This window comes from Neomonachus schauinslandi, unplaced genomic scaffold, assembly GCF_002201575.2.
Source record: "Neomonachus schauinslandi unplaced genomic scaffold, ASM220157v2 HiC_scaffold_866, whole genome shotgun sequence".
NCBI lineage: Eukaryota > Metazoa > Chordata > Mammalia > Carnivora > Phocidae > Neomonachus > Neomonachus schauinslandi.
This window is the reverse complement of record NW_025409556.1, coordinates 1-13,459: the sequence shown is the minus strand read 5'-3', so window position 1 is coordinate 13,459 and position 13,459 is coordinate 1. Positions and strand designations below refer to the sequence as shown.

General features: G+C 49.3%; 1 protein-coding gene across 1 annotated transcript; it reads left to right on the top strand.

Annotated features, from left to right (window-relative positions):
* Positions 1–883: 883 nt before the first annotated feature.
* On the top strand, positions 884–10,827 carry LOC110571099 (speriolin-like protein; the record flags this gene model as incomplete). Its single annotated transcript, XM_044912273.1, has 3 exons — positions 884–1,234; positions 9,844–9,995; positions 10,476–10,827. Coding segments are annotated over 3 exons (830 nt in total), but the record flags the coding sequence as incomplete, so codon positions are not given.
* Between the last annotated feature and the right edge of the window lie 2,632 nt (positions 10,828–13,459).

Here is a 13,459-nt window from a genome sequence, read left to right as displayed (position 1 = left end):
GCTGCTACAAATAATTTTCAAGACTACTTACCTCCCCCCGCCCCCCCCGCACTCTCCCCCAAAATCCTAAAACGAGCAGAGAAAAGGCAAAGATAAATCACCTAAAGAAAACCTGAGGGGCTAATAAGCATATATGACAGGATGTTCAGTGTCCCTGGGGATTAGGGAAAAGCCATGTGATGTCATCAGCTTGGCCTGTGCTTACCTAGGACCGGGGCAGCTGCTGGAATGTTCTACATTCTACTAATGTAGATCACAGAGAAAGTTCGACAGGCACACACCTGAGCCCGGTATAGATGGTGGAGGGTGCTCACTGTGAGCAAGGAGGCACGTTATGGGATGCTGATTATAGCTTTGCTTTTACAAGGAAACCAGGAATTATCCTCATGTCTATCAACAGAGCAACGGATAAGAAAATTGCTCTGTGTGTGTGTGTGTGTGTGTGTGTGTATCACACATGTGGCATGAAATGGTTAAATGTATCAGGTAAGCTACCCGACAACTCAACATGGATAAATTCCCAAAAAAGATAACACTGCAGAAAAAGGTATGTGGCAGAATAAAACATGTATAGGATGATACCATTTATGTAAAAATTTACAAGCATATACAAGTCCCTTGGTACTGTGTGTGGGGGCATGGGCGGGTAGGAAGCGCATGGAGGCAGGCACGCTTGCCTTGCTCATGAACGTGAGGCTGGTGGCGTCCTTGGATGGGGTGGGCACCCACAGTGCCATTTTCTGTAGAGGGAGGAGGAAAGCTCTGAAGCACAGGGTGGGGTATCACAGCCTGAGGCTGGGCATGCAGGTGTTCTTCAGTAATCTCTCCCTCCTTAGGGTTGTTTCAGGAACACAGCCTGACTTCCCCTCCCTCCCCATCCCAGTTGCAGACTTTGGAAGGTTCTCCAGCACCCCCGATGCACCCTCTCAGCTGCAGACGTCCTCCCTGGAGGACCTGCTGTGCTCGCACGCCCCCATCTCCAGTGAGGACGACGCCTCCCCTGGCTGTGCAACCTCCACCCAGGTGCCCTTCAAGGCTTTCCTCAGTCCCCTCGAGCTGCGTGTACCCCGAGGCACTGACAGGAAGCTGTCCCCACTCCTGAGCCCCTTGCAGGACCCGCTGGCGGACAAGACCCTGCTGGAGCCCAGGGAGATGGTCCGGCCCAAGAAAGTGTGCTTCTCGGAGAGCAGCCTGCCCTCTGGGGACAGGACCAGGAGGAGCTACTACCTTAACGGTATGGCCCAGAGGGGGTGGGCACCAGGGTGGGCACCGGGGTGTGGTGGCGGGCAGCCGGGGAGGGTGGCCTGGTGGCAGCTGGCCAAAGCGTCTCCATTTTCCAGCAGAGGGAAGAGAGTGTGGCTGGGAGGCCAGGGTCTGGGGCTCTTCTGTTAAAATTTTTTGCCTATTAAAAAAAATTGAGTTGCTTATCTTCTTATGATCCAGTTGTCAGAGTTCTTCATATATTCTGCACACAAGTCCTTTTCTGGGCAAATGTTTTGCAAATGTGGTCCCCCAATCTGTGGCTTTTCCATTTGCATAAGTGTTCTTTAAAGAGCAAAACGGTTTCATTTGATGAAGTCCAGTTTATTGATTTTTTTTCTTTTATGTAGTTCATGCTTTTTGTGTGCGATTTAAGAAATCTTTGTCACACTGAAGGTCACAAAGATTCTCTCCTGTGTGTTCTTCTAGAAGTTTTATGGGTTTAGGTTTTACATTTAGGTCTCTGATCAATTTCAAGTCAGTTTTTGTACGTGGTATGAGATTCACATTAGATGGCTACTTCTTCCAGAATCAGTGTTCAGAAAGATTATTTTTTCTCCATTGAATTGCCTTGACACTTTTATCCATATATGGATAAGTGTATTTCTGGATCCTCCATGCTATTCTATTTATCTGTCTGTGTTGATTCCAATGCACAGTGTCTCGATTACTGTAGCTTTAAAGTAAGACTGTTAATCAGGTGGTCTACGTTCTTCAACTTTGCTCTCCTCTTTCAAAGTTGTTCTGGCTATTGTAGGTCCTTTGCATTTCCATATGAATTTTAGAATCAACTTGTCTTTTATTTTATTTTATCTTATCTTATTTTTTTGACAGAGACACAGCGAGAGAGAGAACACAAGCAGGAGGAGTGGGAGAGGGGGAAGCAGGTTTCCCATTGAGCTGGGAGCCCTATGCGGGGCTCGATCCCAGGACCCTGGGATCATGACCTGAGCCGAAGGCAGACGCTTAACGACTGAGCCAATCAGGCACCCCTGTCTGTTTTTTTTTTTTTTAAAGATTTATTTATTTATTTTAGAGGCGGGGAGGGGCAGAGTGAGAGGGAGAGAGAAACCCAAGCAGACACCCCACTGAGCACAGAGCCAAATGTGGGGCTTGATCCCAACACCCTGAGATCAGACCTGAGCCAAAATCAGGAGGTGGACACCCAACTGACTGAGCCACCCAAGTGCCCCTCAACTTGTCTGTTTTTTAAAAAAATCTTGCTAGGAGTTTGGGATTGCCCTGCATGTACAGATTGATTAGGTTAATTTTCAGGGAAATGACACTTTTAACATTATTGAAACTTTAGATCCATGAATACTGTATATCTCTCTGTTTATGTAGTTGTTTAAAAATTTCAACAATGTTTATAGTTTTCTAAGTTTAGATCTTGCACATTTTTGTTAAATTGACCCCTTAGTATTTTCACTTTTGATGCTATAGGAAATACTATTGCCTTTATCATTATCAATTTCTGATTGTTCTTTTCTAGTATATAGTAGCACAATTGATTTTTGTATATTTATTTCTGTGATGGTTAATCTTATTTGTCAACTTGACTGGGCCATGAAGTACCCAGATATTTAGTCAGACATTCTGGGTGTTTCTGGGAAAGCATTTTGGGTGAGTTTAACATTTAAATCAATAGACTGAATAAGCACTTTGCCCCCGCCCCCCCCCCGCCGCCCAGTGTGGGTGGGTCTCATCTAATCAGTTGAAGGCCTGCATAGGACAAAATTATCCTCCTCTACCCTGAGGAGGATAGAATTCCTCCTGTCTGACTGTCTTTGGACTTGACCTGAAACATCACTTCTTCTTTTTTTTTTTTTTTAATTTTATTATGTTATGTTAGTCACCATACAATACATCATTGGTTTTTGATGTGGTGATCCATGATCCATTGTTTTCATATAACACCCAGTGCTCCATGCAGTACGTGCCCTCCTTAATACCCATCACTGGGCTAACCCATCCCCCCACCTCCCTCCCCTCTAAAACCCTCAGTTTGTTTCTCAGAGTCCATAGTCTCTCATGGTTCATCTCTCCCTCCGATGTCCCCCCCTTCATTTTTCCCTTCCTTCTCCTAACATCCTCCATGCTATTCTATCCTTATGTTCCACAAATAAGTGAAACCATATGATAATTGACTTTCTCTGCTTGACTTATTTCACTTAGCATAATCTCCTCCAATCCCATCCATGTTGATGTAAAAGTTGGGTATTCATCTTTTCTGATGGCTGAGTAATATTCCATTGTATATATGGACCACATCTTCTTTATCCATTCATCTGTTGAAGGGCATCTCGGCTCTTTCCACAGTTTGGCTATTGCAGACATTGCTGCTGTGAACATTGGGGTGCATATGGCCCTTCTTTTCACTACATCTGTGTCTTTGGGGTAAATACCCAGGAGTGCAATTGCTGGGTCATAGGGTAGCTCTATTTTTAAATTTTTGAGGAACCTCCACACTGTTTTCCCAAGTGGCTGTACCAACTTGCATTCCCACCAACAGTGTAAGAGGGTTCCCCTTTCTCCACAACCTCTCCAACATTTGTTGTTTCTAGCCCTGTCCATTTTTGCCATTCTAACTGGTGTAAGGTGGTATCTCAGTGTGGTTTTGATTTGGATTTCCCTGATGGCTAATGACGATGAACATTTTTTCATGTGTCTGTTAGCCATTTGTATGTCTTCTTCAGAGCAGTGTCTTTTCATATCTTCTGCCCACTTTTTGACTGGATTATTTGTTTTTTGGGTGTTGAGTTTGAGAAATTCTTTATAGATTTTGGATACCAGCCCTTTATCTGTAGTGTCATTTGCAAATATCTTCTCCCATTCTGTGGGTTGCCTCTTTGTTTTGTTGACTGTTTCCTTTGCTGTGCAGAAGCTTTTTATCTTGATGAAGTCCCAGAAGTTCATTTTTGCTTTGTTTCACTAGCTTTTGGAGATGTATCTTGAAAGAAGTTGCTGTGGGCGATGTCAAAGAGGTTACTGCCTATGTTCTCCTCTAGGATTTTGATGGATTCCTGTCTCACATTGAGGTCTTTCATCCACTTTGAGTTTATCTTTGTGAATGGTGTTAGAGAATGGTCGAGTTTCATTCTTCTGCATGTGGCTGTCCAATTTTCCCAGCACCATTTATTGAAGAGACTGTCTTTTTTCCATTGCATGTTTTTTCCTGCTTTGTCAAAGATTATTTGACCATAGAGTTGAGGGTCCATATCTGGGTTCTCTATTCTGTTCCATTGGTCAGTATGTCTGTTTTTGTGCCAGTACCATGCTGTCTTGGTGATCACAGCTTTGTAATATAGCTTGAAATCTGGCAACGTGATGCCCCCAGCTTTGTTTTTCTTTTTCAACATTTCCTTGGCAATTCGGGGTCTTTTCTGATTCCATACAAAATTTAGGATGGTTTGTGAAACATCACTTCTTCTTGAGTCTCAAGCCTGCAGTACTCTGGACTGAAATCATACCATTGGTTCTCTTGGTTCTCAGACCTTCAAAGTTAGGTTAGAGCAATATTTTCAGTCCCTCCAGGTCTCTACTTGCTGACTCACCTTGCAGATCTTGAGACTTGTTAGTCTCCGTAATCACGTGAGCTGATTTCTTACCCCCCACCCCCAACACACACACACACACACACACACACCCCATATTGGTTCTGTTTCTATTTCTCTGGAGAACCCTGACAAAACACTACTTTGTATCTTGCAACCTTACTGAACTCATTTACTTGTTACAGTAGCTTTTTGTGGATTCCTTAGGATATATGATTGTGTCATTTGTGAATAAAGACAAATTTATTTTTTCATTTCTAGTTTGTATTCCTTTTATTTTTTTTTTCTTGTCCTATTGCATTGGCTAGAATTTCTAGCACATGTTGAATAGAAATGGTGACAGTGGACATTTTTGTCTTTTCCTAATTTAGGAGGAAAGCATTTAGTCTGTCACTGTTGGGTATTATGTTAGCTCAGGTCTTTGTAGGTGCCCTTTATAAGGTTGAGGAAGCTCCCTTTAATACCTAGTTTTCTAAGAGTTATAATGAATGGATATGGATTTTGTCAAGTGCTTTTTCTGCATCTATTAGGATGAGCATTTCGTTTTTATTTGTAGTCTATTTCTGCTAATATGGTTAATTACATTGATTTTTTAAAAAAGATTTTCTTATTTTTAAGTAATCTCTACACCCAATGTGGAGCTTGAACTCACAACCCTGAGATCAAGAGTCACATGCTCTACTGACTGAGCCAGCCAGGCACACTGCATTGATTTATTTTTGAATTATAAACCAACCTTGCATTCCTGAGATATTATACTTTTTTGTATTGTTGGATTTAATTTCCTAAACTTTTGTTGAGAATTTTTACTGTCTGTGAAGGATATTGGGCTATAGCTTTTTTTAAATGTCATTTTCTGGTTTTGGTACCAGGTTAATGTTGACTTCAGTGAATGAGGTGGAAAGTGCTCCATCCTTTTTAATTATCTAGAAGAGTTTTTACAGTATTGGTATTATTTACTCTTTAGACATTTGGTAAAACTCACCACTGAAACCACCTGAGCCTTTAATTTTCTTTGTAGGAATGTTTCCCCTGCTGAAAACAATTTCCTTAGTTGATACACGGCTATTCAAATTATCTATTTCTTCTTGAGGGAACTTTGGCCTTCACTCTCAATAGTGAACTTTTGTGTTTTTTAAGGAATTGGTCCATTTCATCTATCTTGTCAAATTTATTAGCATAAAATTGTTCCTAATGTTCCATTATTATCCTTTTAACATCTGTAGGATCTGCGGTGATACCATCTCCATTTTCTGATAGTGGTAGTGTTTATCTTCTTTCTCTTTTTCCCTAATATGTCTGGCTGGAGGTTTGTCAATTTTATTGACTTTTTTCCTTGAAGAATAGATTTTGGCTGGATCTTAGAAGGCCCAGTTTGGACTAGAAATGATTTCTAGAACATCTTAGGTGTATATCACTTCTTCCATCTAATTTATGCATTAAAGACAGGGGTGAGAAGAAAGGCTGATTCCTGGTGAGAGAGGTATATTAATGTAGAAGGGAGTTTGCACCCTGCGCCTCATGCCCCTCATGTGCCTTGATGTGTTGCTGGACAGTCAGTCTGGTTCTCAGCCCTAACTCCCAGGTAGCTTCTACAGCTTTGCAAAGTGATCAGGGAAGGAACACACTGAAACTACAATGCACTTTTGAAAGAAAGTGAAGAGAACTCAAATAAGTAGAAAAATGTCTTGTGTTCATGGGCCAGATGACTTCATATTATTAAGATGGCAGCACTCTCCAAATTGATCTGCAAATTCAACACAAATCCCTGTTAAAATTCCAGCCGGCTTCCTTGCAGAAATTGCCAAAATCATCCTGAAATTCAGGTGGAATGTAAGAGACCCAGAAGAGGCAAAACAATCTTGAGAAAGGAGAGCAAAATTGGAGGACTCACACTTTCCAGTTCTGAAACTTACTATAAAGCTACAGTAATGCAGACAGTGTGGCAGTCTTAAGGACAGACGTACAGAGATCAGTGGAGTAGAATTGAGAGTCCAGAAATAAGCCCAAGCATTTATAGGTTTAATATGCAACAAGGACACCAAGACAATTCAATGGAGAGAGAATAGTCTGCAACAAATGGTGCTGGAGCAAGTGGACAAACACATCCATGAGAATGAAGTTGGCCCTCACACCACAAACAAAAATTAACTCAAAATGTAGAAAATCTAAAAGAGCTCAAGACATTAACTCAAATGTAAAAAATCTAAAAGAGCTCAAGACATAAAACTGTTAGAGGAAAACTCAGAGATAAAACATATGACCTTGGATTTGGCAAGAGATTTTTAGATGTGACACCAAAAGCATGAGCAACAAAAGGAAAAGTATATAGTCTGGGCTTTATCAAAAGTAAAAACTTACGTATTTCAAAGAAATTGAATTCAAGAAAATGAATTCAACCCACAGAGTGGGAGAAAATATTTGTCAAACAGATGATAAGGGACTAGTATCCAGGATATATAAGAACTCTCCACAACTCAGCAGTAGAAAGACAAACAATCCAATTAAAAATGGGCAAAGAACTCAAAGGAACATTTCCCCAGAGAAGACATACAAAAGGAGAACAAGCACATGAACAGATGCTCAATATCATATTTATCAATATAAACCACAATGAGACACCACTGCATGCCCACTAGGATGGCTGTCATAAAAACGAGGGACAAACACAGGCATTCGTGAGGATGTGGAGACATTGGAACGCATATATGTTGTCGCCGTGGAAACAGTTTGGCATTGCATCAAAAATTAAACACAGAATTACCATGCGTCCCAGAATTCCACTCCTAGGTATGTATCTAAAGCAATTGAGAACACTTGACCACACAAAGTTTTTTATATGAATGTTCATGGCGGCATTATTCATAATAGCCCCCAAGCCTGTCAGCGGACAAAGGCACAACCGGAATGCGGTCCCTGCACACGATGCGGTGCTACTCAGCGTAGGTAGGAGCTCAGTGCCAACGCGGCTGCAGTGTGGACGGACCTCGGGAACAGCAGTGTGGGGCCAGATGCAGGGCCACATGCTGCCTGACGGCGCTGGTGGGACATGTCCAGCATAGATGTGTCCCAGGGACAGGACGTACGTTGGTGTTTGCAGGGGCTGTGGGAGAGCGCCGTGTGACTGCTAGTGGGTACAGGGTTTTGTTTTGTTTGGGAATTTAGTTGTGGTGACGGCTGTACAACTCTGTGAATATAGAAAAACATCTGAATCGCATACTTGAAGAGCGTGAATTTTATACTCTGTGATTATGTCTCAGAAAAATTTTAAGTAAGGTCCAAGGCTGTGTTGGGAGCCACGGCCTGTCCTGAGGCTCCAGCTCCGTGGCCCCGTCTCCCCAGCATTTCACACCAGCATTTCTCCTCCGCCTCAGAAACCTGCTCTGCCTCAGCTCATATCCTGCTTCCCCCACCCTGTGACCCTTTGGCCTTGGGCCGCCCCCCAGCTCCAAGGCCCTCATGGGGTTCTGTGGGGGAGCATGTGGCTCTGGGCCGTGTGGCTCAGGCGGGGCCCTCTGCCTGGGGCACCCACACCCTTGCAGCCCCTCCTGCTCCCCATCCCTACCTGCAGAGCCACGCTCCCTGTTCAGTGCCCGCGGCGCTCAGTGCCCGAGGTGCGTGGCTGAAGGAGCGAAAGCACAGTGCCCCCCGGGCCTATCCTCCGTGGCCATCTGATGGCCCTATGTCAGCGGCCTGCCCTCAAAGGAGCTGATAAGCCCGTGCTGACGGGCTGTTACGTGCTGGGAGAGGCCACCATTCTCCTGTGGTGTGAGGGACCTGGCAGCTTTCTGGGTCGAGTGGTTAGGTGGACCCAGGCACAGGATGGGGCCAAGGAGGGCAAACACCTGCCCACGGCCACAGGCAGAGCTGGTCCTGGAGCCCCGCAGCATTCACGGCACAGATGGCTGTGCAGGGGGTTCTCCAGGGCTGCTGTGGGGTGTCCTGAGTGTTGGGTCACCCAGCCCAAGCATGCACAGCCTGCCCACCGGATGGACCCTGCAGGCTGCACCCAGTCGATGCCCTGGAGGGTTTGCATCATGCTCAGGTTCGGAAAGGCCCCGGGGGCTTTAGGAAAGGCTCTGCAAATGGGGCTGTTACTGTCTCTCGGGATGAAAGAGCAGAATGTGGAGGTAGCAGGAGTCTGGGGCGCCGTCGGATGGAGGGTCTCCGGTGCGGAGGCTCTGCCTGACTCTGACGCAGGCTCAGCTCACTTTGGATCTCTCAGTGTCAGAAGCATCTGACCGGGTGTTTTCGGAGAGCACATGGTTCCGAAGGGTGCTGGTGCATACCTGCTATTTAATGCACAGAGGCTGCCGTGGGGGGGCAGGTTGGGAAGCAGGTTTGGGAGGGGAGAGTGGGTGATGTGTCCGGTAACGTCAGGGAGATCATTAAAAATAGGATCTCCTGCCAACCCAGCAATCCTCTCCGCAAACGTGGGGAAGATTTTTATTATCAAGTACCCATGAAACCAGCCTGCAATGCCCGGGCTGCCAAGACAGCCAGGCAGCCTGGACCCGTGACCTGGGTTACTTATGCGTTCCCAAGTTAACTGGCACCCCGCCCTCATACCTGGTCATAGGGGTGGGGCCTGTGTGATAAGCAGAGGTCACCCTTGACCCAGGTGCCTGGGCAGACTCCCCTGGTGCTGGGGGACAAGACAATCTGGGCTGTAAAAACAAGCTTTTAAAGACATTTCTGCCCATCTCAAAGGGGCAGAGAGAGAGGACTTAGGATCATCGGTTACTCAGGTTGCTCTAAGAGGGAGAAGAGGACAGGTCTCTCTCCCTTTTGGCAACAGAAAAGTCAAAGTTTTCTTCTCCATTTGTATTTACCCTCACCGTTGGGGGTAGGGGAAGCAATGATGGAGGGGAGGGCCCCAGCGGCGTCACCCCAAACCTGCAGGGGCTGCGTTTAGGTTGGTCCTTTCCCTAAAATGGATCCCGGGGCGCCAGCAGGGGGAAGGCAGGTGGCCCCTGACCGTCCATGTCCTGGGACCCATGGCCCATCTCACTACCTCCACTCCTCACAGAGATCCAGAGCTTCTCCAGCACTGAGAAGGATGGGCGCATAGTCGGGGAGATCGCCTTCCAGCTGGACCGGCGCATCCTGGCCTATGTCTTCCCGGGGGTGACCCGGCTGTACGGTTTCACTGTGTCCAACATCCCTGAGAAGATCAAGCAGGTATGCCTCTATGTCCTGGGGTCCCCTCCCTGCCCCAGATCCCCTCCCTGCTGTGGACCCTGGCATCCCTCCCTGCCCTGGGTCCTCCCACTGACTCCGGGTCCCCTCCCTTGCCACGGGGCCCCCCTTGCTGCCCTGGGGGAAGGGTCCCCTTGCTGCCCCATCACCCGTGGTGCTCGCACAGCTGAGGACTGTGGAGGCCCAGGTGTGACAGAGGGTGATGAGCCCGCTGCCGGGAGCGTCTCTGTTGGCACCCAGCCGCTCTGTGGCCTGGGACAGTCTTGGCGTGGCTCCCGGGGCCACAGAGCCTTGCGCGATCCGGCCTGTGCGCTAGGGGCGGAGCTCCCTGCTCTGGTCCCGGATACTGTCTGCTGGGGGGCACCCGGGACACTGCGCTCTGCCAGGCTGGGGGCTCGGCTCTGGGCGCGCGTCCCTGTGTCAGCGGCCTCCTCCACGGAAACCTGGTCGCTGTGCCCCCAGACGTCCATCAAGTCCCTGGACGGGTCGGTGGACGAGAAGAAGCTGCGCGAGCTGACGCACCGCTACCTGATGCTCACGGCGCGCCTGGAGAGGCTGGGCTACAACCGGGACGTGCACCCGGTGTTCAGCGAGTTCCTCATCAACACCTACGGCATCCTGAAGCAGCGGCCCGACCTGCGCGCCAACCCGCTGCACAGCAGCCCGGCAGCGCTGCGCAAGCTGGTCATCGACGTGGTGCCCCCCAAGTTCCTGGGCGACTCGCTTCTGCTGCTCACCTGCTTGTGCGAGCTCTCCAAGGAGGACCACAAGCCGCTCTTCGCCTGGTGAGCCTGCCCCGGCGCGCGCCGCGCCTTTCCTGCAATAAACGTGTTTGTTCCAATCCTGGGGGCCGCGTGCCTCCTGCGTGTCCCCTCCGGCCGGGGGAAGAGCCGCGTCCGCCCACGGAGCGCGCAGGGCCGCAGGTGCCGGAGCAGGCGCCTCTCTCGGCCCGGGCCGCGCACCCCAGGCGCCCAGCCCGCCCGCCGCCCACACCGCGCGGCACTGTCGCACTTGATTAAAATAATCTGTTTACCTGTGTACCTTTACCTTTGGCTCTTTGAGGGCATGGAGAACACCGCAGGAGGTGCCCGCCGGTATTTGTGGAATGAAGCCTGGACAGAGCCTCCAGGGGAGGGGCTGGGGCTCGGGCTGGGCTCCCAGACCCTCCAGCCCTCAGACCTCCCCCGGGAGGTCTCGGTCTCCTCCCGTGAAGGGGCCAGCAGCTGGTTTCCCCAAACGCAGAGCCTGAGGCAAGGATTCCATCTGGGCAGGACAGCTATAGAATCTGCAGAGCCTGGTGCAAAATGAAAACACAGGTCCCTTGTTCAAAAGTAGGAATTTCAAGACAGTCAGGGCAGCAGGTTGGATAGAGAGGGGGGCCCATGCAGCTGTGTGGATTCCGGGGAATCTGTTTATTTGGGAGGTGATTTGACGCACACACAACCCCTGCCCCCAGTGGAGCCATCAGGTTGCTATCTCTCCTGAGGTCTTGAGGACAGGTGATCTCCTAGGCCCCCGGTCAGGACCAGGGCCTGGCAAAGGCACCTTCCTGGGCCTTGGCTGTGAGTGGAGGGTCTCTGGTCACTTCTCTGCTGTGGGTGTGAGGATGAAAGTATTGGGGTGTCTGGACCAACTTCAGTTGGGGCAACCTGTCCCTCGGTCCTCACAGCCCCATGTGTCTCAGAGGCCCCAGCACCTTAGGATACTCTTCCATCAGCTTGGGCAGCCAGAACGTGCACCACAGAACAGGGTGGTTCAGAGGACATGCTGGAGGCTAGACGTCGCAGGTCAAGGCGTTCACAGGGCTGGTTCCTCCTGAGGCCTCTCTCCTGGGCGTGTGGATGCTGCCTTCTCCCTGTGTCCTCACATGCTTGTCCCTGTGCATGTCTGTGTCCTGCTTTCCTCTCACTATAAGGACACCAGTCAGAGGAGATTAGGGTCACCCTACAACAGACATAATTTTAACTTTATTACCTTTTTTTTTTTCAAAATAGATACTTTTATTTTAAAAGGCTTTAAAATTCATTGTTAATGACTGTTAATTATTTTTTAAATTTTATTTTATTATGTTATGTTAGTCACCATACAATACATCATTGGTTTTTGATGTGGTGATCCATGATTCATTGTTTGCATATAACACCCAGTGCTCCATGCAGAACGTGCCCTCTTTAATACCCATCACCAGGCTAACCCATCTCCCCACCCCCTCCCCTCCAGAACCCTCAGTTTGTTTCTCAGAGTCCATAGTCTCTCAGGGTTCGAAGATAGTAGGAAGGGAAAAATGAAGGGGGGAAGTGGTGGGAGAGACAAACTTTATTACCTTTTTAAAGACCCTGTCTCCAAATATAGCTGCATTCTGAGGTGCTGGGGGTCAGCGCTTCCACATATGATTTTGGGGGTGGGCACCATTCAGTCCATAACTGCCTCCATCCTCCCCTTCCAACCACTGGACACCAACCCCCAGCTGGGGGACTCTGCCACCCTGGGGGCCTGTGGAGGGCGCACAAATTTGGCGCTAGGGCTGCTTGTTGGAGGAAGGACTGTTGGGCACTCCTGGGCACCGCCGGGATGCAGGCTCTCTTGGGTGAGCCTTGGTGTTAGGACCCAGGTTTGGAAGAATGCTTTTGTTGGGCCTCTGCTGTCTGCCAGGTCCTGCTAGGCTCCCCAGCCCCCTGTGGGACGTAGAAGTGGAATAGCTGTCCTCACATTCTCCCAGGGGAGCCGGCTGGAGAGGACCTGGCTGCCCCCAGCCTCCAAGGGTCTCTGGGCTTGTCTGGCTGCTCCAGGGGTGGCTGCTGGAGGGCTGCGGCCCCAGGGCCCGTGCAGCCGGGGGTCTCCTCACCTGCGCCCTGTGGCCGCCCCTGCATTGCCATGGCTGTGAGGGCGCCCGGGCCGGGAGGATGACAGGCGGGGTCTCCTCTGCCTCTGGGAGGGCCCTGCGGGGTTTTCAAAGTGCCCTGAGAGGCGGGGCATTGAACCTCAGGTCCGAGGCGTCCGTGCACTGCTGGGGTATAGCCACGTGAAGGAAGCTCTGCGGACTGGAAGTGCCGCCCCATTCAAGACAGCGTTGACCCGCTGGCTCTCTGGGTGCAGGGCCCTGGGCTGCTGGCCTGGGCACGTCAGTCCTTTGTGAGGAGCCACCGGCCTCAGGGAAGAGCAACTGGGAGGGCTGGGCTTCATCGTGACCACTTGCCCTGCAGGCCCATCCACGTACAGCACAGACTTGACCCCTCCCCCCACTCTCCTGCCTGACCAGGCCGAGCTGACCTCTGCCGAGGGCCAGGTCCACCAATGGGGCTTCACACACGACCTCTCTTGTCTTCCTGCTACCTCAAGCTCCGAAGCTGACATGAAGAAATTTAGCGGGTCACATGGAGGGGCACATGGAGGGTCCCTGGAGGGTCACTGGAGAGTCACTTGGAGCGTCACTGGAGGGGCACTTG